Genomic DNA, 27,289 nt, shown 5'->3' with positions numbered 1-27,289 from the left:
AAAACATCTGCTGTGACATAGAAGTAATACTGCCTGAATGCGCAGGAAGACCAGTATTAGGATTTATGGGAACTGGAACATTTATGGCATTTACAGCATTCACATTCACATAGTTTACAACGAGTGTAATCAACACTGACTAAAACCTGGTAGAGAGTAGTTAAATCCCTGGTATGCTATAGTGGAAACTCCTGAACCAGGTAAACATTCTCCCGGGAGGGGTACCACCCCTTCGCTAATCTTGACTCAATCTTATCAACCCTTGATGTTACGGGAAGCAAAAGCTCTTTAAGCAGGGAACTGAGCCTAGAACAAAGCTCGTTCACCAAAGATGTTTTTCATGAAATGGGACCGGCTAAATCCAGACAAGTATTAACTCCTTTGTCCTGGAATCTGTGCTGGGAAGCTGCTTTTCTTCTGCATTTGACTGTAGGATCAATCGTCGGAGACTCAGAGGTAGAGGTTGATCCACGCATTAGACCTTTCTGCCCAACAACTTAGGTATGGTCGATAATCTCTATCGTAACAAAGGCTGCAAGAGACATCGGGGGTGGCAGGGAAGGATTCTCACCATAAAAGGAGAGTCTTCTTTCAGCTAACTCTATCTCCTTTGATATCACCCAGACTGCATGCCCAAAAAAATGATTCATAGTTGATCCCTTGGATGGTGCGTGTGTCGTACCTATTATCTTGTGCTGCTTACCCATGTCCAAAGCTGCTGTCAGTTAGAAGGTGGAGGTGAAAGGCAGTGGTCCCAGCTCAGCATTGTCCAGTTGTGTCCTGCACCGTAGTCTTCTCCAGCTGCTTAAAAGTGCGTAAATAGCACCTTTCAGGCAGGCCCCGACTTCAGTACACAGAGTTATGGGTGTTGGGATCCTCGACAACTGGACCCCAAACTCAGTGCTTAAATAGGTCAAATCTAACTAGACTGAAGAAAACCAGGATAACCCTTTCAGATCAGTAAAAACCTGTAGCAGTTTGGCTTTAGAAGAAAAGACCATTTAAACAGCAATAAGTTTCTTAGGACCAGGGAAAAGGACAACCTACCAAATAAAACAAAACCGGGAAGTGTGGAAAACCAATGAAGAAACTGTATGCAACGCTACAACAGCAGGAACCTTACAACTGAGACTTTGCATGGGCATATTTTTAATACATTTTATACATCACTTTAAATAAGTTTTAATACATAATAACATTTTTTTTTTTACTTTAGGCGGAAATTGTTTTTATTTAAACTTCAACAATTATTTCATTTTAAATTAAAATAAAATGAATAGTGCTGTATCATTTATTTTAATTTGGTGTAAATTCAGACTAAATATACAAATTTATACTTCACTTTAAATACTTTTTAATACATAACATTTTTTTTTACTTTAGGTAGGAATTGTTTTTATTTAAACTTCAAAAATTATTACATTTTGAATCAAAATAAAATGAATAGTGCTGTATCATTTATTTTAATTTGGTCTAAATTCAGACTTAATATACAAATTTGATTAATGTTAATATTTAACATCAAATATATTTACCATTTATTTACGTTTAATAAACATTTTTACTTTTCCATATACTCTGATGGTGTCGAAATATATGAATTTAATTCAACATTGTTTCGTATGTGGTTCTATTTTACGTCCCTGCCTCATTATTTTCTATGGAAGGGTTTTGCGTTATCAGTGGTTGGCCATGTTTGGTGCTGGACTTACTACTTCTCATTTTTGGCAGTAGTAACTTACACTTTTTAATTTGGCTCCTGTTTCACGGGGTGGAGACATTTCAGTTCAAAGTTTTGAGTAACTTGAGTAATAAGGTTACTCAAAGGTATAAGAGTAAACATGCATGTTTAGCTTATTCAGAAGTGTAAGTTGTCATTGTAAATTGGCCCAAAAGTGTTTCAGAATAGTTTGCTTTAATAATGATGCCATGAAAAGGATTTGTCATAAGATGATGCCCCCTAGAATATATTGCCACGACAAACATACTTTCTCAGAATGTACATCTATTATATTAATCCCCTTTGACTACTGTACCGGAGAATAATCCAAGTTTCTTCTCCGGTAGAATAGCAGGATACTATACAATAATATCTTACACATGACTGTGCAATGAGAGTAGCATGCTGTTCATAAGATTAATGTCCCTTGGAAATATTTCCTATAAATGAAGGCGACTTGTAAGGATGTGCCAGTCCTAAGCAGGAACCCCACTTTACCAATTCTCAGTCTATGTCCTTTAGTATCTACAATAACTGGAATGCATGGACTAAGACACCTGTACATGTCGCTTGGCCTCCAAGCCATTGTTTCACGGATGCCAACGGATGAGACTCACCTAGAGTCTTGCTGCATGCAAAGAAGGACCAGACTTGCTTCTGTGCAATTGAAACATTAACACACACAAATGAACTTGATTATGTTCCTCTCACATTGCTACAAACAATGGCAATCAATACAGAACAGAAAAAAGCCAACTTGAGCGTTCACAGATATTCATAACAGACCTCTTTTCCTTAACCTGCTCTAAAAATCCAGGAGTCTCTAAGGATATTCAATGGAGCCCCTGTCTCCTACTTAACCCACTCAAGAGCCTGGTCATACTTTAGAATCTCAATGGGGTGCAGCCCATCCTTCTCCGCCTCCTTGAGTCTTCTGATCACAGGGATAACAGGGGTAGTTAGACATCCCTTTTATCAGCGTCTCACAGTGCACACGTCTTATGATATCTTGGTCTCTGGGATGTACATGGAAAGTAATTTTCTCCTTGAACCTCTTCACACTCAGAGGCTTACAACATTTTCTAAGACTCAGGTCTACAATTATTCTCTAGAACTTTGGCATGCTTTCCAAGAGGATTCACAGCTACTCTAGGTTGTTTTGGACAGCCATATGCCCAGTTCAGCACACAATGGCCCACCTCTCAATAGACTTTGCTGGTCAGACTCAGATAGAGTATAAAAATGGAATCCCTCTTACTGGCCTATGCATTCCTAGGCGAGCCCATGGGGAATTCTTCTCTGACCTTATTGCGAGTGTGTCAGTGTAGGAGCTGTTAATTCTGAACCACAGGAGCTAAATATACAGAAGCACCATTAAATCTGGCGGTGCAAAATTAACAGGGATTTTGGTTTGAACCCTGGGAATCCGCCGTAGATTTGAGGAATTACTAAGGGAATTATTAAATCTGTGTCCAATACCCCATTACTTCGTCCTTCTCTCCCGAAGTTTATTCCAGTGATTTCAGTTGCTTTAGTCAACTTTAATTTCCTGGGGTAGAATGAGAGGTTTGTAGTAACACCCTGGTCCTTATAATTCCATTGTAAATTGCAAGCCACCCATCTTGAGAGTGATAGAGCCTTTATTCTTGACAATTCACTTGTTTGGTTTTATAATTTAGAGTAGTCAACTTCCTCTACACAGATGTAAATTTCCAGCATTTGATGGCTACATTGATGAAAATGGAGTGTTCAGCCGTTAGTGAAGGCTACAGCTTTAATTAGTAGGGACTTTACCTGTCCACCTCCTGAACCTTTGCTCCCTTCTGTTCCCATGTGTATGAACATGGTTTGCTCCTTCCCTTGCATCAGAAAGAAGGGCCTGTAAGAAGTGCAAGGGAGATTGGGGTAAAACTATTCGCCGGGGCATAAGGCTACTTATAAAGTGGCCTGAGGAAATACCATGCTGCCATTAAAGTAGTGCAGGCAGCTTATTTTGAATTTAAAATAAATCTGGCCTGCTACTAATGGTTTTGAAGAGATCATTGAGATCACCAAACCCTTTGGCATACAAGGCCTGTAGGAGTCGCATTACACCCATTCAAAAACTTTGCAATCAGCTCTAAGATTTCTTCAAGGACAAAATTCTTAAAATCCAGTCGAATTTGCTCGAGCTCCCAGTCTGCCTTGCATCACATATGAGTGCTGGGGCCTCCACTCACAAACAGGTGACTCTCTCTCACTTCAGCCATATAACATTGGAGGAGTCGCAGAGGCCCTACTTGAGTGCAAGTCAGGCTCACCAGTCGACCCCAATCCACCATCTTTGTGGTTCTTGTAGCAGAGACGGTCGACCTGGTCTTTAATTAATTAAAGCAGGCTAAGTTGGCCGTTTGATTTAAAAAACAAAAAAAACAACAAAAAACCCTCTGGGTGACCCTCCCAACTTTAGACCCATCTCTCTATTGCCTGCAGCCGCCTTGATGCTCAAAAAACTTGTCGAAAGTCGACCCACGAGTACCTGGAGTACATGGAGCAACACAGGCTATTGTACACCAACCTGTCTGGCTTTCGTCCCTGTCAGTCTGGCTCTCATCCCTGTCATAGCGTGGAGACAGCCCTGTTAGAAGGGGCAAATTACATCAAGTTGGCACACAACCAGGGTAAGACTGCCACCTTGATTATATTCAACCTGTCTGCGACATTCGACAACGAATCCTACTCTATTCTATGCATCACTTAGCTGATTTCGGGATCGTGAGTCTCTTGTGAATGCCTGGGCACAATCATTCTGGCTAGCCCCTTACTTCTCAGATTGAAAAGCTTTTAAGCATGGGGTGCCGCAGGGCTCTTCCTGGAGTCCCACTCTTTGTAATGTGTGTATGGCTCCTCCTGCCCCCTCAGCTGAGTCTTTTGGAATCCTCATCATTTCCCATGCAGGTGATACTCAGATGCTTCTCTCGGTGGAGAAGGGGGCATTAGCCTTGGAACCATCTTCCAAAGCCTGCCTATATGCGGTCTTCTGCTGGGTGCACATGAGCCAGCTGAAGTGCAATTCAGATGAGGTCGAGATTCTGCTGTTCGGCTCATTCAGCTCCATGTGGTGGGAGTAAAGCCGATCGGAAAGGCTACCATCTCCTCCTCCCTCTGCCAAGGTGGCGAAGAATCTAGGCTTTGAGTTCAACAACAACTGTCTTTTCAAGCCCAGGTGTCTGCAATTGTTGGTTCTTGCTTCGGATTTCCCCAGGCCTTCAAGACCTTTCTATATCTTTTACCTCTGCACTCTTGGAAGAGGTGTTTGGACCATGCTAATGCTTTCTCCCTCTCCTGGTGTGTCAGAGGGTCTAAGCAGGAGACTGCGCATGGTTCTGAATGCTGCAGCTCGCCTGATTCTTGGGTTACTTGGCGTGTGTCTATATCCTCTCAGCTGAGATCGCTTCACTAGCCCCAGTGAAAAAGAGGATTCCATGTAAGTGTTTGGTTCTGGTCCATCAGGCCCTCTGTATCTTACTGACAGATGTCATTCAGTTCTACTGTCTGAGTGGAGCTCTCGGGTCAGCATCTGTTGCCCTGGCACTGGTGCCTAGGCGTGAAGCATGAGAAAGGGGGCTGCTTCTTTTCTTATCTAGCTGCAAAGGATTGCAACCAACTCCCTTTGGCTCTCTGTACTATTGGTTCTCAACCTCTGTTTAAACAAATCTCAATCCATAGCTGTTTGCCTTGCCCTAATTGCCTGGGTCTCTCTTTTGTGTCTTTTTAAGTTCAGAAAAATTTATTAATAAGAATAAGGGTGTCAATACAAATTCACAATATTAAATGCATTTCATACAAGAGAAATCACTTTGAAAAATTGCTTCAAAAGGATTACATGGATCGAGCTCGAAAATAAAAAGCATGAAAAGCAAAATGGTATACATAAATCATATAGGATAGTAGAATGTCAAACATATTGAGAACGTATCAGGGGGTCAAGGGGGTTTTGAGACTTCTTGTTGAATTGGCTGCAACTGAAAGGTTCGACTGGCACATATATCAACATACGTTGTAACCAGTAACTATAACTCCAATCGCTTCGTTGCGATATGTAAAGGATATACAAAAGAGGTGTCCAACCCGTGATTATGGCAGACATTATACCACCACGCTTTATAAGATATTTTAGAAAAATCTTTCCAATTAGCTGTAATTTGTTGAAACGCAACTGCTAGTAACAAATCAATAACTTTGACATTAAGCGCGACATTTTTCCAACATGATGAAAGACTACCTAAAAAGACATGAGTATAGGAAAAAGAAATATTGGTTCTGAAAATCAAATTGATTTGGACCACACTTGTTTCCAGAAATTATGCACAATAGGGCAAGCAAATAGCATGTGAAATAAATGTGCATTTGGAGAGTCCAACAAGCATCTGAAACCTCCCAAGATCTTTTAATCAAATCGCTCGGTGTCAAAAAAAATCTGATATAAACAAAAAAAAGTGTCTGCGTGATATTAGCTGCTCTGGACGACTTACACATTTTTATCCAGATGTTATTCCATAAGGACATTGGCTAGGAGAGTGCAAAGTCACGCTCCCAATTCTCTTCTGTTTTGGATTTCTGACTAACAGCACCCGTACTGTGTAGGTAACTATATATGACAGAGGCCTTAGGTGGTGTTTCTAACAAAATGTGAAGTTGTGAAGTAGAAGTGGAAATAGTGGAAGGGGGATGCATCACGGATAGCTGGGTGTATGTATCCAACACAGCTTTCTTAAGCAAGGTGTATTTGTGAATGAATGAGGTAAACTAATTGATTGACTAAGTAATGAGAAAGGGATAAAATCTGACTGTGAGAAAAGCTGATATATCCAAATTAATCCTCTCTGGCGCCAAGTCTTCCAATAAAAAGGTTTATTCCTAATGAGTATGTTCTTGCTGTGCCAGATTGTGGAATGAAGGAAGGAGTTTACGGTGGTATGGGGGATGAAGAAGAAAAGAGGAGGAGTTTAGATGTTAGTTTAATTATAGGAGTAGATCGGGTTTGCGGTTTACGTGAAAAGGAAAGGTATTCGGCAAAGGAAAAGGGGGCGCACCCAATCTTTCGGCGGACATCTTCAGAGCCTGTATGCAAGACCTAGCTGCCTGGATGTCCGCAAACTGCCTTAAGCTTAACGGAAATAAGACCGAGGTGCTTGTCGTAGGGGGAGACCGATCGGCGTGGACGTCGGCATGGTGGCCTCCATGCCTTGGCTCAACACCTATCCCATGCCTGAAAGCAAAGAACTTGGGCATTTGGTTCGACTCCGACCTGACCTTCGGCCCTCAGATCAACCGGGTGGTCGGATCATGCTTTGGGACCCTCAAAAGTCTCAGGAAGGCATTGAAGTTTTTACCTGTAAAGGCCCGTCAAACCCTTGTGCATGCACTAGTCACCTCAAAGATGGACTATGGCAACCTCCTCTATCTAGGGACTCCGAAGAAGAATCTGAGCCGTTTACAGGTCTTACAGAATGCCGCTGCTAGGCTAGTACTTAGACTACCCAGAAGAGCCGCATCCTCGGTGGCCCTTCGGTCCTTGCACTGGCTCCCGATCAGAAGTAGGGTTGATTTCAAAGCACTCTGCATGTGCCATCGGATCATCAACGGGAGGTCTCCTCTCCCTTTGAAAGGACTGCTGACACCTTATGAACCGTCCCGCTCCCTCAGATCTTCTGGCTCGGGACGCCTTGTTGTCCCCAAGGTGTCCAGAGCACGGATGGGCGGAAGATCCTTTAGGTACCTTGCAGCCGTCAGATGGAACACATTACCCTTAATATTGCGTCTCGAACCATCTGAACTAATCTTTAGAGCCAAGCTCAAAACTACACTATTCGAACAGTAAAGTATTCCACTTCTGTAGGTTCCAGTTAGCAGCCGCTCCTTAGCGCGGGGACACGCCGCTGTGCGTCACCAAGCGCTTTACAAAACTCCCTAAATAAATAAAGAGACGTTCAATTGTAGTCTATAAAGGACAATCATCTTTGGGATCGCGTAACCAGAGGGAGGCCTGACGCAAAAGAAATGCTTTCTGATACTCCGGAAAATCAGGAAAGTTAACTCCACCTTCTGTCTTGGGACGTATGAGTTTAAATAGGGACATTCGGGATTTTTTATTGTTCCATAAGAAGGAGGAAAGAATGGAGTTAATCCTCTTTAAAAATTTGGTGGGAATGGGGACTGGTATATTAGAAATAATATATAAGATTATTGGGGACAACATCATCTTTATTGTGTCAAGACGGCCCCACCATGATAAATAAAGAGGATGCCACTTGGCGGATAGGTCCGAAACTTTTTGTGTACATTTAGTCATGCAAAGCGATACCGTGTCTGAAATTGAAGGGGTAACATGTAATCCTAAATACTTAATATGATTGGGACTCCAAGTGAAGTTAGAAGCACTAAAATCTGATTTAAAAGTGTACTTTGTTAAAGGCAAAATCTCGCATTTGTAATTGTTCAATTTGTAACCGGAGATATTAGAGTATTCACGTACTTCTGCTAGAAAAGCGGGGATTGAGTCATTCGGTTTAGATAAGAAAAGTAAAATATCATTGGCATAAGCTGCAAGTTTGATATGCGTATATGATGTTTGAAAACCATGAATGTTAGGGTTCTGACGTAGTTTAGAGAGAAAGGGTTCCAGGGCCAAATTAAAAAGAAAGGGTGATAGGGGACATCCTTGGCGCACACCTCTTCCTAAGTCAAAAAATTGAGATACTAAACCATTGGCACAAACAGCTGCTCAGGGATTAGAATAAAGAAGAGAGATTAGAGACATGAATTTAGGGCCAAAACCAAACCAATTAAGGGCATAAAACAAATAATTCCATTCAACTCTGTCGAACGCCTTTTCAGCGTCTAATTCAATCGCCACAAGAGGCTGATTTAAATGTGGAGATTTAGATAGAACATTAAAAAGAAGTCTTGTGTTATCAGTTATGAATCGCCCTTTGACAAATCCAGATTGTTCCATGCCCAACGAGTCTGGTAAATAAGAGTCTAATCGTATAGCTAAAGCTTTGGCAAAGATTTTGTAATCGATATCTACCAAGGAAATGGGTCTATAATTTTTTTCAATGTTTAGGGTCTTTACCTTCTTTGGGTATGAGGCAGATGTGTGCTTCTGAGAAGGAGCCGCCTAATGCATTAAAAGAATCTATAAGGGAATACAGTTTGGGCAGTACAAGTTTGGAAAAATGTAAGTAAAATTCAACCGTGAAACCATCTGGTCCTGGTGCTTTATCCTTTTTGAGGGTTTGGAGTGCTTTGAGCAGTTCCTGTTGTGTTAGGTTCAATTCTAAGGAAAATAAATCTAGAGGAAAATGTTGAGGTAGAAAAAAAGTGTAATAAGGTTGGGTTTCAGAGGCGTAGAGTGTTTTATAAAAAAGGGAGAATTCATTCAAAATATCAGCATCTTTATACTTTAAATCTGAGTGTGCATCAAAAATAGATTCGATATTTAATTTATTATGCCTAACTTTTAAATAATTGGCCAAAATTTTCCCCGATTTATTCTTACCCTCATAAAACTTTGCACTAGATTTTAACAGATATAAAGAGGCATCTTCTGTAGATTTTTTTTGTTAAATTGCATCTTAGCCTCAATGAGGGCTGTTAAACAGTCTTGCGAATGCGAGGTATAATAAGAGTGCTCCAGTCTCTTAATATCCTGAAGAAGGTCCCTGGTTAGTTTACGGGCACTTTTTCGTTTTTTTGCAACATAACCAATTATGAAATCTCTTGCTGCGGCCTTGAATGTGTCCCATAAGGTGGAAAAGGGCATGGATTGCGTTTGATTCATCACAAAGAACTCTTAAAAAAAGCTAGTAAAAGAACCAGTAAACTTTGGATTCAAAAGAAGAGCATTGTTAAAACGCCATCTTTTAGGACCTGTGACTTTTGGTAATATGTCAATGTTCATTGAGACAGGGGCATGATCTGATAATAAAATGGGACCAATTTATGCATTAGTGAGGGTTTGTTCAATGTTATGAGAGACAAATATGTAATCATTCCTGGATTGAGACTGGTGGGAAGGAGAATAAAAAGTAAATTCTTTAGTGGTGGGATTACAGAGACGCCAAGCGTCAAAGAGTTTATGTTGCGTAATAGCTTGGCCAAAAGATTTATGAGGTCTATTAGGGATACAAGTGAATTTAGAGTTCCTATCTATGAAGGGATCGAAGGTCTGGTTACAATCCCCCGCAAGAACAAAGTTATCATCTATGCAACGAGTAATGCGTTCGGTCAACGAAGGCCAGAAGGAGGGTTCACCACAAGCAGGGGCATAAACATTTAGAAAAGAGACTGGAACACCCTTTAGAGACAATTTAACATTTAGCCATCTACCATTGGAATCTGAATCTTGGGATAAAAGTGAATACGAGAGAGATTTGCGACACAAAATCATTACTCCATTCCACTTGCCATCCCCTGGGGAATAGAAGACTTCACCAACCCAACCTCTTTTCAATTTTAATGATTCAGTATCCGAAAGGTGAGTTTCTTGTAGGAAAACGATATCAGCATCTAATTTGGCTAGGTAAGACCCTTTGCCTTTTAATAGGGGAATTTAAACCCCTAACGTTCCAAGTAATACATTTCAAGGACATAAGTTATGAAAAGACAAATTGATCCAGAAATATGAAGTGCAAGCCCATTGCATTAAAATAATAGTGAAATATGCAAGATAATAAGAGAAGAAGAAAAAAGTAATAGTTAAAGCAATGTCACAGTAAAGATGAGTATGGAAAACTGAGAAAATAACAAAGTGAAAAAGACCAGAAGAAAATAGGAAGAGAACGACACCCAAAGAAAGACTAAGAAAAGGGCTTAGGGAAGGGGGTAGGATAACATCTAGGGAAACCAATAGGATGAGAAAACAGTAGGAGAACATACCTACAAAAGGAAAGTCAGGAAAACACGATCAGGACGAACACGAGGAGGAGGGTGGAACCACATGAAATAGGCGACACATCCAGGGTCGGCTAGACGGAAAACCAGGGAGACGTCACGAAATAAGGATAAAGAATCTGTGGAGACAAGAAACAATAAAGTTAGGAGAGTGACTGGGAAGAACGCTAATAGAAATTGCTAATGATAACAATAAACAAGTTTATAATAACATTTGTAACTTAGAATACAGATAAATGTAACAAGTATATAAAAACTGGAGACATCAATTCATCATAAAAAGAAAAAAAAAACAACTTTAGATGAAAAGATAAACAAAGTCCATTGAGAACCAATCACAGAGAGACAAAAATCATGTGAGAAGACGGACATCCATGGAAAAGAGTGGTAAACCAGCAACGGACAAAAGAAGTCTCTGCGTGGAAGCACGAAAGTGCTGCTTATTTGTTGCAGAATGTTAAAGCGTATTAATGCCTCTTCCAAGTGAGTAATGCAGATATCACTATGGCTGTGCGTTGCAAGGGCTCAATAACAGAAGCTGCGCACTGGAGAAAAACATGCAGATAAAAGCAGGAGTCAGCAAGCGAAGAGCAATAGCATCAGATAGTGCTCTGGTGCATAAGACATAAGTTCACCAATTCCTGAAGACAGCACCACAAAAAAGCATTGCAGCAGCTCCTGATAGAAATAAAATAGCTACCCTCTTATAGCACAATTTGGTTAACTGGGCAAAAAATTGTCAACCCAAGCGTGAGGGGCAGGAAAGAAGGATTGTCTGGGCAGAATAGTGAGACAGATAAGCCATTACAGACCCTGCAGCATCTTTAGAACGAAGCAGCCAGGAAACGCGCCATCGCGCACTAAAAAAAAAAAAATGGTGGCCGCAACAAAACTGAGCTGCCTCAGGACTTACTGACAGGAATAAATCCTCGAAAGCATTGTTTGTGGAGATACCGGCTGCAGCATTACCCTCCTAGGGTCTTCATAGACAGAAATTCGTCTCCTGTTCCGCAAAGAGCAGTTTGGCAACGTGAAGTCCGCCGAGGAGACCGGAGAGCCTCACCCGAGTGCCGCCATACTTCGCGGGCGCCAAGCCACGCCCCCCCTTCCTTTTGTTTCTTCACCTGTCAACCCACTGCACCCGGACACTCCAAGGAGTAGCCAATCGCTTTACAAATCCCTTCAAAATGTACACTAATGGGAGGGGCTAAACAAGGTGTCCTGGCTGGGGCTAGGTCATGGTTAACACATCTAGCAGCTGAGCCAACCAGACATAGAAACTGCCCACTAGGTGTCAGCCCAGCTCTGTGAACTCTTGTGAGCACAGAGTCAATATTTGATAAAGGCAACTTCTGTTACTGACTCAAGGGATCAGAGGGTGAAGTGGGGTGTGTTGGCTACAGTTGGGGGGTCTTGAACAATGTACAGTTTTAGCAATGTAAACACTGACATCCTGTGCTAGGGGCTCTTTGTGAATGTGGATTGCACTGCTGTTCCTGCATAATGTCGCACTGGGGAACGGACAGTGTGCACAAGACAGACAAGTGAACTGTTCTCTGTTTCATTATGTATCCCACCATTTGCAATGCTATGTTATACTGCCAATAAGCCGAGTGCATCCAAAGCCGGACTGGTTCTGAAGATACTTACATTTTAATCTTGTTTGGTTTTGCTATAGGAGGGAATTCAGGGAGCTGCTGAAAAAGTTTGGCTGCCACAGTGACAGCGGGTCTTCAAGGAGCTCCCCAACCATGTTCAGCGGAGGTGAGATTTACTTCACTCAGGCACGATCAGATTTGACTTGTGTGTCACGTGACTAAATATCGTATATAATATATAATAAGGGCTTAGGATATTGGTATATAAAATGTCTATGTGATTAATTGAGGGAGAGAGGTTTGCAGGTGTCATGGCCCAGAAATGCAGTTTCATTGCATGTGAAGTGACACCAGGGCCCAGGATTCTTAGGAGCCCAGAACACCCCACTGTGATCTGCCAGAAGAGAAATGGGTACAGCATTCCCTTAATCATTCCTTAGAGAGCTGTAATTAAATGGATGTGACGACTTGGGTATTCAATACACAAGTAGAAGGGGGTTATCTAGATAAAGGGCAAGGTTTGATGTGGCATTGACACCAATATTTCATTTACCTCGAGGCTAAGGATTACGCAGCTATGAAATTTGTATTGCTATATCTATCCATTCTCTTTCTGTGTGTTCGTCCTCTGCATTTCTCTGTATGGTTGATTGTATGCTGTCTTGTTTGATTTGTGATGTGCTGGACTGTTTCTGCATCTGTTTGTTTGTTGCTTATTTTTGTCAGCTGCTATGTGTTGGTTTGGCATGGTACTTAAGTCTCACTCGCATTTCTTATACAGTCTGCCATTCCAATCTCTATGTGAACCTGCAGGGGCGGCTCCTCCATTAGAGCGGAGGAGCGTCACCCCACTGCTTTCTCGTAGTGCGAGAAGCAGAAACATAAAATGGTATTTTAAATACCTTTTTATGTTTCTGCTTCTCGCGCTGCGAGAAAGTAGAACAGTATGCCTGGTTGGGGGCGGACGGGTGGGCGGGTCGGGGAGGAGTGGCTTGCCCAATGATGTGGGTCCTGACTGTTTGGTCGGCCCCCTGGGGCTGACCAAACCCGTCATGCCCACTCTGCATTTTCTCTATGTAGGTTGCATGCAGCCTACATAGAGAAAATGGTCTCCCTACAGGCAGCCAGCTAGGCGCCGTCCGCAGCAATCACAACGCTGCCATTGCAGCATTGTGATTGGCTTAGGAGAGGGGAGGGAGGATGCCTGCTTCCTGATGTGGCACCCGGCCAGGAGCAGAGGTAGCGTGGGACCTGGTAAGTTAAGTTTTGAAATGTACTCTTAAATCCCCCCGTGCGAACACTTGCGTGACCCCCCACCCGCTAGTCATGCGAGCTGCGACTGTTCATACTTACACCTTGCCAACTAGACACCTAAAGTCGACTACAGACTACAGCTCCATTTTGGGGATGATTTCATTCACAACATTCCAGCTTGTTCCCTTTCTCTCATTCCCTCCCTTCTATTGTCCTGCTACATCCATCAGTTTGAGGTGGTGTTAGATATAAGATAAAGTACCTCATATTGTACATTTTAAAAATAATGTAAGTAACTTGAGGTCCTGCTTAAGGTCATCGAACACCAAGGTGACTTTAAATATCCTTTTTAACAGGGGGCAAGGTTGAGGGGGTGTGGCCAACCGCCTAAGATGGCAGACACATAAGTGCAGAGCTTCCGGGCTAAGCCATTTCATCCTGATTTATCCTCATGTAGTGGCTTCATTCTGCCACTACATAAAGATGCCAGATCTATTACTCATCTTCGCGAGTGTCAAGCCTGGATTGCAATCGTGCGGCCTGTAGGATGGACCTGTGGCTGAGCTTTAGAGGTATGTGGCGTCAAGCAGTTCTGCTGATGCCACTGCAGTGGTAACTCTGCTCCTACACTGACCGCTCCTACCGAAGGTGCTCTGTGGAAACACCGGCCAAAGGAGACAGTAGAGGAAGGGCTGGCCTGCGACTGGGCCTGCACTAAGGGCTGCGTCGGAATGGTGGCAACTAGCACACCCTGAGGCGGCTGCCGCTGCCTGCAGCAGAAGGATCACTCTGAGAATCGTGGGTGTCGTCGTGCGCCCGGGATTTGGCCGACTGCCTGGGACGACAAGAGACATCCACCCCGGTATGAGGTGGCGGCACCCATGAGGGCCTCTGGACCCCGTGCCGCCCCTGCCTTCTCCTGCGGGCAGGCGGGCCTATACCAGGTGCGAATTGGGACATCTATGGCCCTCCAAAGGGGGGGGATTCCACTTAGCCGAAGGATGTTGCATCGGCTGTACTACTTGATTACTACCAGCGGGTGAAGCTGCTTGGTTTGGGACCCCCAGAACCAGACCCCTGCCACTGAATGATATGGACATAATATTCCCCCCCCCACCCACTCTTTGAGCATACACTGACTCCCACTGCCCCGGTACAACTGAAAGACAGTGAGGGAGGGGGCACAGTGTGGTGGGTCCCCTCCTCCTGACCGCACTGGTGCAGCAGAGACCTGATGCAGGCACCCTGGACCATAAAGTCAAAAATGACTCCCATCCATTAGGAGACCTGAGGTAATGTCACATTCAGTCACAGAGCTGTCTCACATGCTTGCGGCAACCGGCACTGCACTGGCTAATTGTGCAATGCATTTGACTGACTGCCTCCCCCCTCCCCCGCCCCCACTCTTGACTGCCAGTCTGCAGGCCGTGGACTTTGGGCCCAGCCCCAGAACAACATTGCCCATTTTAGAACTGTACTATTTCAGGTGAAAACAGAACTGCAACACTACGGGCGAAGGCTGTGGCGCTGTGATCACCTGTTGTTCCTTCTCCCTGTGGCCTGCTTTGGGATGCTCAAGGAGAATGCCTATCCTAGTACACCAATGAGTGTGCAAGTCGTAGTGACTGGTGAAGATTCCAACCCCTTGGGGATGTGGTGAGACACCATGGGCCACATGAGGGGAAAGGTAATGGACTCTAAGGAACACGGGCACCAGCAGACCAGGGAAGCTGAGGGTTCCTTCACCGAACGCACGGGGGAGTGCATGCTCCCACAGTGATAAATCCACCAGCTGACAAACTAGATTTCATTTTGAAGGAAATTTGAAACTCCAGACTGTTGATTGAACAGTGCCTGAGTACCCTGACTACAATCCTCCCTCTCCTCAAGGCGGATCACAGTAAACTTGCAGATACCGTAAAAAACACAACAATAGTGATGGCGGAGGTGGTCCTGCAACAGTAAGAACATGCAAGCAAATTGACGCAACTCCAACGCCAGGTGGCCACACTACAGGGCCGTGTGTAAGATGCAGAAGGGCGTGCGTGCTGAAATAACATGAGAATTAATGACCTCCCTGAAAATTGTTAAAGACCCAACACTACTCTCTTCATAGAAAAATGGTTGCAGACCGGGTAGCCCCAGAGGGGCTCACAGAGATATTCTGTGTGGACAAGGCACACTGGGTCTCCTCAAAGAAGCCGATCCCGGGGGATACACCACGCCCCATAGTGACCCGCATCCTCAATTACAAAGACCAAGACACTGTCCTCAGATGTGCATGAGAGAAAGCACCTCTACTCTATGATAATGCACGCATTTCTTTGTTCACAGACTATACATTGTTGGTTCATCGTCAAAGGGCCTCTTTCCAAAAAGTGAAAAAGCATCTCAAATCTCTAAACCTCAAGTACGCTTTGCTCTACCCAGCCCAACTAAAGATCCTTTATGATCAAAGAGTCTTTTCTTTGAAACACAGAGTTCCCCCTGGGCATGGCTTGAGGATACATTCCCGGAAAAGACCCTGTCCCAGGAGCAGGTCCAGGAGGGAAGACGGATAGCGATACAGTGGCCACTGCACTCCGGGACGCTGGGCTGCAGTCTGCCAAGGAGTCATCGGCAGACACCACGGTGCATTTGGACTTGGAGAACAGTCTAACCCTTTTTCCTATTGTAGCTCCACAGATGTCACATGAGCTATTGGGATGCTGACTTATTTAACAGTTTTTATGTGGTGCATGAGGGACTGTAAGGTCCATTTGATTGCATGACCTGTACTTTCATCAATTGCACACATGTAACGTAAGTAAACTAATGCATGTAAATGAACAGGTGTTGCCCCACTCACTAACACTTTCTTCTTTCATCACAACACTGTTTCTGATCACCAAAACTCTACTTCTTCAACTATTGCTAATTACTAGGTTGCGGGGTCTGCTCCATACCAATAAGAGACGGCGTACACCCAATGGTTGCGCCGGAGGTCTCAATGCTTAAAACTACCCCACTAGCAAAAGCACACTGTTCACTAGAGTTTCATTGGTTAACTCAGAAGGTTTGGGCGGACAACGTTTATATGTCACACCTGGTATTGGAATTTTACAAGTTTTTGGGTTTAGTTAGTTTAGCTGGCAGGCCCTTCATTGCTACCACAAGGATACAGACTTCCAAGCCCCCCATGATTGGGGGATTTTCCCCATATATCCACATGGCTGCTGCAAGCTTAAATAACATAGTGACATAGAATGTCCGGAGCACAGGCTCTAAACATAAACGTCATAGGCTCTATGCACAACTACGCAGGCATAAGGCACAGATAAGTTTTTTGCTGGAGGCGCATATCACTAATGCCAAGGCATTCAAACTGGACAAGAGGAGGGGACAAATATTTAACACATTTTATTCGGTGTGTGCAAGGGGGCAGCGGTTTGGATCAAGACAGGGATACCATTTAAAGCTCTTGAGGAACGCATAGACAAGAATGGCTGCTACGCCCTCCTTCGGGGTGGACTCCATGGTAGGCAAATCGTACTGTGAAGCATATACGCCCCAAATACGTTGCATGCACAACTTACCAAAGCACTCGCAGACTGGACTATGTACCCCTGGGTAGTCGAGTGTGCTGGATATAAACTTGGACCGTTCACACCCTCCTTTACCGGGCACAGCTTCCATTCGACAGGCCAAGGTGCTTCACACATGGGTCTAAGGGTGGACTATTGCAGATGCCTGATGTAGTAAAAATGTTGACATGCGGGAATACTCCTACTACTCCCCACCACACAGACTACATACACAACTAGACCATATCTTCTGTACCACCACCCTTTTATACCAAATAACGCACACCTCATATCTTGGGTAAACGATATTAGAATACAACCCCCTAGAACTTACTTATTCTGTGGTCGGATTCCTACACCACTCCCCATTTGGAGGCTTAGCCCCTACTTGTTGGAGGATGGGGTGTTTCTTGACAACTTATCCACCACCTTCAACAGTTATTTTTGTGAAAACACCAACACAACCTCTTCTCGATTAACTGAGTGGGAAACATTTAAGATTGTCATCAGCGGCCCTTCGATATGTGCCGTGGTGGGGGTACGTCAAACAGTCCATATCAAACTGAAGTCAGTAGAAGCGACACTGGGCAAACTGGAATGGGCAGCCATGCTAGATGCACAAAATGCTGGAAGGCTCTAGGGTGCAGGCATCAATTATGCGGAGCTCCAAGTGTACATACAAAATATACACATGGCTAATAGATCAGGCCCACCACTTGCCCAGATGCTGAAACCAACTTCCCCATCGACCTCCATACTAGAAATAAATACTCCAGCACAGGCCGACGTTACTACGCAGTTAGAGATCAAAACTGCATTTTGTGACTATTGTGAGTCACTATATGGGTCTCCTCCATCTATAATGCCTTATGAATTGGATGACTTCCTAGACAGCTTAACGCTCCAACGGGTCACTGCTGCAGACAGGAAGGCTTTGGCCGGGCCAATTACCTCTACAGAGATAAAAGAAGCCATCAGGGAACTACCCCGTAATAAAACTCCGGATCTGGATGGCTTACCTGTACAGTTTTATGCTACATTCACTACCCAGTTATTCCCCCAGTTAGAATGGCTCTCTCAGGCAGAGCTGCAGAAAGGTGCCTTGCTCACCAATACAGTACAAGCCCTGGTGACCTCACTACCGTAACCCGGCAGAGACTCCACAGATATTACAGCTTATCGACCCTTATCTTTACTAAACACGGAATTTAAGATACAGAGCAAGGTGCTGGCCTGTGACTTCTTCCATTACTGCCACGACTTATACATACGGACCAGCGTGGATTTGTACCAGGCTGGAGCATCTTCTTTATTATATACGGAGATTCTACCACCTAATTGGTGCCACCCTCCATGAGCTGTATGTGGCAGGATGTATTTCACTCGATCTATGTAAGGCGTTTTACTCTCTAAGCTGGGAATATATGTTGGCTGCCTTGCGTAAATATGACATCCTTCTGCTGGATTAAATTGTTATATGCATCTCCATATATCTAATGCATATTCAATACACAGGGACATGACAGGGTTTCCCAATATCCCTAACATTGTTTGTCTTGGCGTTAGAGCCTCTTCTGCAGCACCTCCGCCGGGGGACCCCTGGTTGGGGTATCCCAGTAGATCCTACTAGACATGCAGTGTCTGCTTACGCCGATGATATAATATTGTATGACAGTAACCTCACTGTTATCCTCCATGCAGTAGCGGATACCTTTTCATTATTTGAATGTATCTCTGTATTGGCAGTAAATGCAAACAAATTGCACACCTTATACTTTACAAGCGACCCTCAGCCCCCAACCGCTGCATTTGGAGACCAAACACTTACTGTTGCGTCTAACACTTTCAAATATCTATATATACAAATATATTGGACGGCCCATGACGTATTGGAGGGGAACCTTCCGAAAGCGATCACCTCAATGCACTTACAGGTGTCCTGGACAACCCTCTCACTCTCAATTGCTGCGCGCCGAGCGATCTCAAATCTGGTGATGCTCCCGGGTGTGTTGTACTACTTTGCCAACCTACCTACAATGGTCCGGACGCATTTCTTCACAGCGTTAAACACATTACTGATAGAACTGGTCTGGGGAGCTGGCAGGAGGTGGGTGGGACTACCGAGACTGCAGCTACTGTCTGGGGAGTGCCAGATTTTAAATCATATTGTATGGTCGCCCAGTTGCAGCGGCTTCCGTATTGGTTAGCAGGCCAAAACCTGCATGACATTGCTTTCACGCCCCAAATACTCTCTCAAGGTGCCCTACACAAGCTGCTATGCCCCAAGGCTTGGGCTCCTGCTACAGCACCCCTACTATTAAAAATTGCCCTTGAATACTGGTAACGGGCTCTGAAATATGCAGACCAGACTGTTCCTTATGCTCCTAACATACCCCTGCTGGGACTCCCTACTCCAACAGGCACGTTGACACGGACTATGTTCTTGGAAACACACAGGTGTAACAATGATACGGAAGCTGTTTGGGGATGGTATGCTGTTGAATCATGCAAATATTGTACAGTACATAAAGTCACACAGGGCCCCGGACAGAGCAGAACCCACGACTGAGTGAGAGGTGGTAGCGAGATCGGGGGAAGTGCCTACAGGACACGGAATGGACAGCCATACTTGAATTTCCAAAGAAATTATCCTGTAACTCCAGGTTCAAATTCATGCAGTTTATGATACTGCTCAGGGCCTAGCTCACACCGCACCGATTGCCTGCCACATGTCCAAGATGCCCGGAGCAAGACGTGGACCTCTTCCGCATGCAATGAGCATTTCCTTTGCTCACTTTTTACTGGTCACAAGTAGGCTAAGCACTGCAAGAAACACTTGGGGGGAGGGGGGGGGGAACAACTGGAGACTAGCAGACGGCGTTACCCTGACCCAAAAAGGACAGGGGCATACAGAATTTGCTGATTTAGCACTTCTTCTAGCGAAGCCCTTATGATGAAAAAATGATGAAAATCTGCTGCCCCTCCAAATATAACAACATGGAGGGAGGACGTAGTGCAGTGGGGCTGGGCGGAGGGAGGAGCACTTTGCAGAGAAGAGTATTGGGGCTTAAGGAAAGTACCAATTGCAATAGTGTGGGACACCTGCCTAGAGACCTTTAAAAATCTGGATACACCAGATACAGCTACACCAATTGCATAAATCCTAGCTTGAGTAAGTCTCATAGGCTTTTTGGAACGATTGCTGTAAACATTCTACCGCCTGCATAGAGACTGCCTAACACTGAGCACACACCCTTACATATTCCATGCACCCTGGACATTTCATCAAAAAATAATATACTGTACTTCATTGCATGCAGGCACTTGTAGCGTTTGAGTTACCCAATGGTCCTTAAGATGTCAGCGTTGTATGTTTATACCTGCCAGCAAGTGGGAAAGGGGGCAGGGGAGGAAACGTTTAGGAGAACATTTTGTTCTATGAGTCCTTACTGTCACATGACACAATCCACTTGGCCATGTATACGTATTTATTTCACAATTAACGTCTGGATATTATTTGCTTATATATGTATCATAATTGTGAGACTTGTATACACCATCCGAAAACCTAATTCAGTTTGTGCAAAGAAAAACAGGGGACATGGTTGAAAGACGATTGAGCAGGATGCTTCTGCTTGATCTCCTTGCTAGGCCTTGGTGCCCATTTAAAAATCCTTAGTCGTCCGCATAGGCAGTCAGCCCAAATTGACACAATGGAGGTACCAACTACAGTGAAGCAGTTATATGCATGTAGCACTTGATGTTAGGAACCGAGGCAGCATTAATCACCAAACACCTTTTAAAAAAAAAAAAAAATGTATTTAGTCCTCATATAACATCAATAAGCGTATTCAGATTTGGTTAGAGCAGGCAATTCAGAGGATTTTATCAGGACATGCGATTCCACCACAGATCTTTCTCTGACGTCGTTTTTTCCACGCAATCCTTACCCCTTTATCTGCCCAAATAAAACGGCACAACATCCCTTGTAGTTTTTAACAATGTCCACGTTGAACTCCAAAGTGATTGTATCGAAAATAAATGTAAACTTAGGTACAATGGAAATTTTCAATAAATTTGATCTACCTAGGAAGGATAAAGGGAGACTTGTCCACGTTCTCAGTAGCTTTATAGTTTTTTTTGTTTTTCCTTTAAGAGATTTATCTGAGCCAGGTCACTAAGATTCTGTACCACCTGAATACCCAAGTATCTAATCTCTTGTTTCACCAAGGAGCTAAAACAGTTATTGTTCCACTCCATTATTTCAGTTTTTTAGTGGTTTATAAGGTAACCTGATACTTTACCAAATTCCTCTAACGTTTTAACAATCTGAGTAGGATGTTTCCATCTCACTGGTATAAATCATCTGCATAAAGACCCACCTTCTTTTCCCAGCTTCTATATTTAAAAGGTCTAATATTTAAATTTGCTCTTATTTTTGTTGCCAAGGTGACAAAGGTCATCCCTGACGTGTCCCGTGTTTGATTTTTATCTGATCCGTGAGATTCCCATTTACCAGAATTCTAGCAGTGGATTATAATATATCGCTGGCACTGCTCTTGAAAATTTCTCCCCTAAATCATGTTGCCTAATCAACCACTGTAGAAAGGGCTAACTGACCCTATCAAATGCTTTGGCGGCGTCGAAAGTAAGGATTGTCAGAGGGGTTTTACTTGTTATGGCTAGGTCTATTGTTCCATTCAATTCCTGGGTCAAATCATGCAGATGTCTCCCCTTTATAAAACCCTTTTGGTCAGGATGTACTAGTTGACCAATAACACACTCTAATCATTTTGCCAATATTTGCGTATATATTTTATAATCTGAGTTTAAAAGAGAAATCGGTTTGTTTGATTCGCATAGTTTGGGATTTTTATTTGGTTTTAGTATAATGCTAATTGTTGCTTCTTCCCAGGAGCGTGGTAATTATTTTCCTTCCAAAAATGCACAGTTTATCAATTTCTTAAACCATAGGGCCAGTTCCTCTTTAAGAACTTTATATAGCTCATTGGGGAGACTGTCTGGGCCTGCTACTTTCTCTTTTTCCGTTCTTCCCATTCCTAGTATGACTTCTTCTAAACTTATCTCTGCACTTAGTAGTTCTGTTGAAACGGGAGTCAACCATGGGATATCTGTCCCCTCAAAATAGCTCTGTGATTGATCTTTAGATATAACTAAGTCTTTGTTGTACAAGTAAAGAACCATGCAAAGGCCTCCTATAATTCTTTGTCTTCCTTTCACAGTCTCGCTGATTTGGGATCTAAACTTTCAGCAATATTATTCCTACTCATTTCCACTTTAGTTTTCCACACCAGAAACTTCCCACAGCCTTCTCCGTATTTGTAGTGGAAAATCTTACTAGCCTCTGATTTCTTTTTAATTTCTTCTACTAGAAAATTGGATAATCTAACTTTCACTTCCTGTAGATTACCCCGTATTAGAGTCTGGGCTTGTGTGTTCAAGGGGTTCTCTAACTCCTTAGACCACTTGGTTATATTATATTCTAATTTCTCGATTTTGACTTTTCTCTCCCTAATCTGATTTATTGAGAGGCTGATTAAACGTCCCCTATTTATTTTTATTTTTATTTATTTTTTTTAGTTTTATATAGCACTGGCTAGACCCGGAGGTATCAGAGTGCTTTACATAAGGATCCACAAAATTGCAAAATTACATCACTTACATGTTACAACAGTTCCAAGAAAACATTTCAAGAGCGTTGGAAGATGAGGTAAATGGAACTTAGAAGGTTAAGGGGTGGGGTAAGGGTATAGGAGGGAGAAAGGATGGAGATAAAATGGATGGAGAGACGAAGGAGAGTCTGGCCAAAGTCCGACTGGGTAGGTGACGGCCGAGGGGGAAGTCCACAGCCCATCTCCTCTATAGCTAACAGGTAGCTCTACCGGACATCAGTCAGGCGGCTTTATGTGTCCCAAACTATGTGCATCGGGGCTGAGAGTCTGTTAAACTGGAAAAATTCCTTTGTGTCTTTCTTTGAAATTTTGACTACGTTGGTATTCATTAATAGTACACGATTAACGTCGATCTCTTTTGGGTCAGGGGTTGATTGAGTATAAGTGCCAAACTGACCACTGAATGATCTGATAAATGCTCTACTATGTGTTTTATGTTGGAAACTTTATTGCCAATTCTGCTAGCAACTAAAAAAATCGATTCTTGAAAAGTGCCCATATTTTTTGTTATTAAACGTATATCTCTTATCCTTGCTTCCCTTTTCCCTCCAAATATCTATTAAACCCAGGTTTTCCATCATGAATTTTAAAAAAGATCAAATTTTTGGAGTGTTAACTGTATTCCTGGGGGACGATTTATTAAGGATTGGGTCAATCAGAACATTAAAGTCCCCCCCAATATAATTGGGACATGTACATCCAGGAGGGGGTTATATAGGTCCTGAAGTGGTACTGGGTTATCGGTATTGGGGTCATAGTATCCTACAACTACAAGCCAGTTATCATACAATTTAACTTTAGCTATGGCCCATCTACCCCTTTTATCTACCATACATTCCACCAGGTTTGCTTTAATAGATTTTTTAAATAGAATTGCCACCCCTTTTGTGCAGCACTCCTGATCTGTACACACATAGTGTTCAATCCATTTTAGATTTTTTAAAACGTTACTCCATTCTCCTTTTAACAGATTTTTTTTGTATTATTAGTATCTTGATATTGTGCAGCTTCCTGTATTCCAGAATTTGTTACCGCCTTCTAGCAACCCTTAGACCATTAACATTCCAAGTTAAAATGTACATCGCCTTGTCTTTAAATACCCCTATCATTTCCTGTCTTAGTGTATACAACTAAGAAGTATAGAGTCCCTGTCCCAGAGGAATCTGCCGCTTTTGTGTCAATGAGGATCTTATTTATTATTTTTTCCCCTCATGCTCCCCCACCCTGTGCTAAACAAAAAGAAAAAGACTTCCTACGTGAGTGTGGCCTTCCCCCCATCCCTCCCTGGGGAATACTCCCTTTTATCTTCAAGTGTCCTTTTTAGGGGTACTTTTTAGGTCTCGCCTGAGCCAGCGCATACGCTGCTCTGCGAGACATTTAGTAGGTGGGTTTTTTTTAAAGTGCTGCCACAGGCTTTTGGTGGCCTAAAGCTTGCATGCACGTGAGCGTGCACGCGCGCAGCCGCCATCTGTCTTTCCTCCGTTGATCGCGATCACTTTCGCGGGCCGCGCGGCCATGTCACTTTCACGGCCGCGTGGCCAATGCTTGTTTACTTTATGGGAGTCACTGGGCCCTTACCGCACGCGGCAGGACGCTCACATCAACGTCTATTGGTCATTGAGTTAATTGACATATGTAGAAGGTGCGTGGCACAGCCTCGGACAGGTTGGGCGAGGGTGGCATATGAGGTCCGACAGGCCTTTCCTCTCCATTTGTCTGAGGGAGAGATCCGTCTTTGATAAATACAGTTGTTTGAAACTTGCAGGTATCTAGTTCGCCATGTGGCGGTTGCTGCACCTGACTCACTAATTCACCGTCCATCTTCACACTGCAGTGCAAGCACTTTATACCTGTGCAGTGGCCGTCGCGATAGATGCCATGTTTATATGGGCCACTGATCACGTCTTCTGCCCAGTGCACAGGGATTAACATAGTTTGTGCTGTAAGTAATCACTGCAAGTAAGCTGTAGACCTGAGACACAAAGCCCATTCCTGGAACCGTTCCTGGCGAGAGCTGAGCATAGTTTGTGGAATCAGCTTGTTTACACCTCAGCGTGAACCTGTGTGCACGAGTGTGGGACTTCCCGTCCATTTGGCAGAGGCCTACCAGCCCCTGACCTTTGAACTGCAGCGATCGATACTCTACCACTGATCAGGCTCTTTTTGTTCCCAACTTTGTCAGAGAGGCCCCTTTTGTGGAATCACTGTGCCCAGTGCCCAAGAATACTTAAGGTGACACTGCATGCCCTGCAGCTCGAGGTGCTGCTCCTGTGATGGGGTGAATGCACGCCCGATATCTACGTCCTATTCAAACCCTGGCTAGGTGGTCTCTCGTTGCTGCAATGTAGGGAGTCACTCACACCCCAAACTCAAAACCTGACTAGGCCCCTGAAATATTCAAATAGAAGACACCAGAAAGGTCGTAGTTTTATAACCATATAGCAAACAAATTGCAATCGGTGACAACTCCATCTGCCTGGGAAATGTGACATATTTGCCCAGAATCTCCTGGTCTCAGACGCCACTGCTCAAGGTGGGATTTGGACTGGAAATAGGCCCCAGCATCCCAAAAAGTGTCCCTGATTCACAGAATGCAGTGCTTCGCAAGACATTTAGATCGGATCCTGGCGCTAATGTTGGGAACATTTTGTGATAATTAGAGGGTTTTAAAGCTTGTAGGGCCAGTAACTTTAGTCAAGACTGGAACCTCAATTTTTCACATGCTATAACCCACAGATCTCCTGACACTCATCTCACCCTCAGGTTCCATAATCTATCGCTCACCCTAAAGCCTCTTTCCAGTACTCACCCTCAGGTCCCTGAACTGCCTTCAGCCCCCAACGTTCCTGTTCATCCTCAGGTGTCCTTATTTCCCAGATACCAACAGGTCTCCAGAGGATCATACCTAAAGTTCTTGAGAATTCTGTCCTCCCTCGGGGACCAGTGAGCCCTGCTCACACCAAATCAGCAGGAAGACGCCCTTTGAGGTGGAGGGTCCAATGCAAATGCTGTCACTCACTCATGCCACTCATCGAGGCTCTTGTTAAAGTGCGCCATGCATACCTCGTTGGTCATGCCACGGCCGAGGAATGTCCTACTCCCGCACTAGTGGCGAGAGAACTGCCCTTCACTGCTGAGTGTCAAAATCGCATTTGGAGACTACATTCCCAAATTAAGAGGGCCCTGCATCGGTCAGGAAAGCAGTTGAGCTGATCTAATATTTCAGTCATGCAAAGCTGATAATAATGGAAACAAGCATTTGCAATGCAATAGGTCTCGCATTTGCGAGGGTTTCAGCTATGGGCATTGTAAATGGCAATGCCTTTTATTTATGTGTTGGTTTTTAAAACAGAAAAATTAAAGGTATAGTCATTTACAATGCCAATAGCTTAAACTCTCGCAAATGCGAGACCTATTGCACTGCAAATGCTTCTTCAAATTACTGCTGGTGATGAACACTGTCAGGACCCTCCTCCTTGAAGCTGTGGTAAGGCAACTTTTTTTCAATCTGCTATTTGTAAGCACTTAATTTGTATTAATTTTTTAAGCCTTTGACAGTAAGCAGTGAAGGATGCTGTACAGTTACTGTCAGCTGTATGAGAATGCTAGCTGTTGAACGAGTGGTTGCACACATCTGATGGAGCGCCCCCTGGTCAGCGCTAATCACTTGTACGATTCGATTGACTAGAACAGCCCAGTATGTGTCGATGCTCCTGGCTTCATTAAATAAGGATGCTCGATAGGCGGGAAAGGGAGTTTCCTGAACTTTAACGCTAAGACAAAACCATTAAAAACACATGTACAACAAGGCTTTTCAACTTCTCAGAATTTGTAGATTCATTCAAATTATGGAATCATTACAGAAAGAAAAGGCAGATTGCTTGCTCAAGTGTATTAGCTGAAACCAAAATCTCAATAAAGGCAAGCTTGCAATGTGCCTTTAAGAAATTAAACAAGCACTGCACATTTGGGAATCGATCAAATAATTGTAAGCAAATACAGAATGTACCACAAGCAACAAGCTCTGTGTAAGCAACAACCAGAATCATCAGAAAGCTTGACTGTGTAGTTGTAAAGTAAGACAAAATCTGACTATTTCTAAAAAAAAGCAAGTTTTTTATAATGTTCTGGGCAATGAAAGCACACAAATTCAGAGCATGATTTCATGTACATGGGTAGCACTAAATTTTTACTTGTACTGCGCCGATCACATGAATAACATTATTACTTTAAAATAACATCTACTTGCACATTTTCCTCATTGGCTGTTAAATACATAATATTACACAAAAGAAATTCATATGTTTTATTAATGAAAACCACAATAAAAAAACAAAGAATTTCTTTTGCATTTAAATAACATTGTCATGTTAAACAAGGCCCAGCTGAGTGCCCTTGCTTTGTTACAACATTAGAGCATCCTTTCCTGTGGAAGCTAAGGACGTTTTTGTTGTTATCTGCAATTACTGCCTATGGTTAGCATCTGATTTAAAATGATTTTCTGAAAGCAAAATGCAACATGAA

At 43.4% G+C, this 27,289-nt stretch overlaps 1 protein-coding gene across 2 annotated transcripts in view; it reads left to right on the top strand.

The window, feature by feature from the left end:
* The window catches only part of LOC146789845 (syntaxin-binding protein 4-like), a 1,170,683-nt gene that overhangs the window by 303,853 nt on the left and 839,541 nt on the right, over positions 1-27,289 (top strand). For both annotated transcript variants that reach the window (XM_085632209.1, XM_085632208.1), the window contains exon 6: positions 12,336-12,421. In XM_085632209.1, coding sequence (XP_085488335.1) covers positions 12,336-12,421 — 86 coding nt within the window. The remainder of the gene's footprint in view (positions 1-12,335; positions 12,422-27,289) is intronic.

This window comes from Triturus cristatus, chromosome 10 (genome assembly GCF_964204655.1).
Source record: "Triturus cristatus chromosome 10, aTriCri1.1, whole genome shotgun sequence".
NCBI classification, from domain to species: domain Eukaryota; kingdom Metazoa; phylum Chordata; class Amphibia; order Caudata; family Salamandridae; genus Triturus; species Triturus cristatus.
The sequence above is the reverse complement of the archived record's forward strand: the minus strand, read 5'-3'. Positions and strand labels throughout refer to the sequence as shown.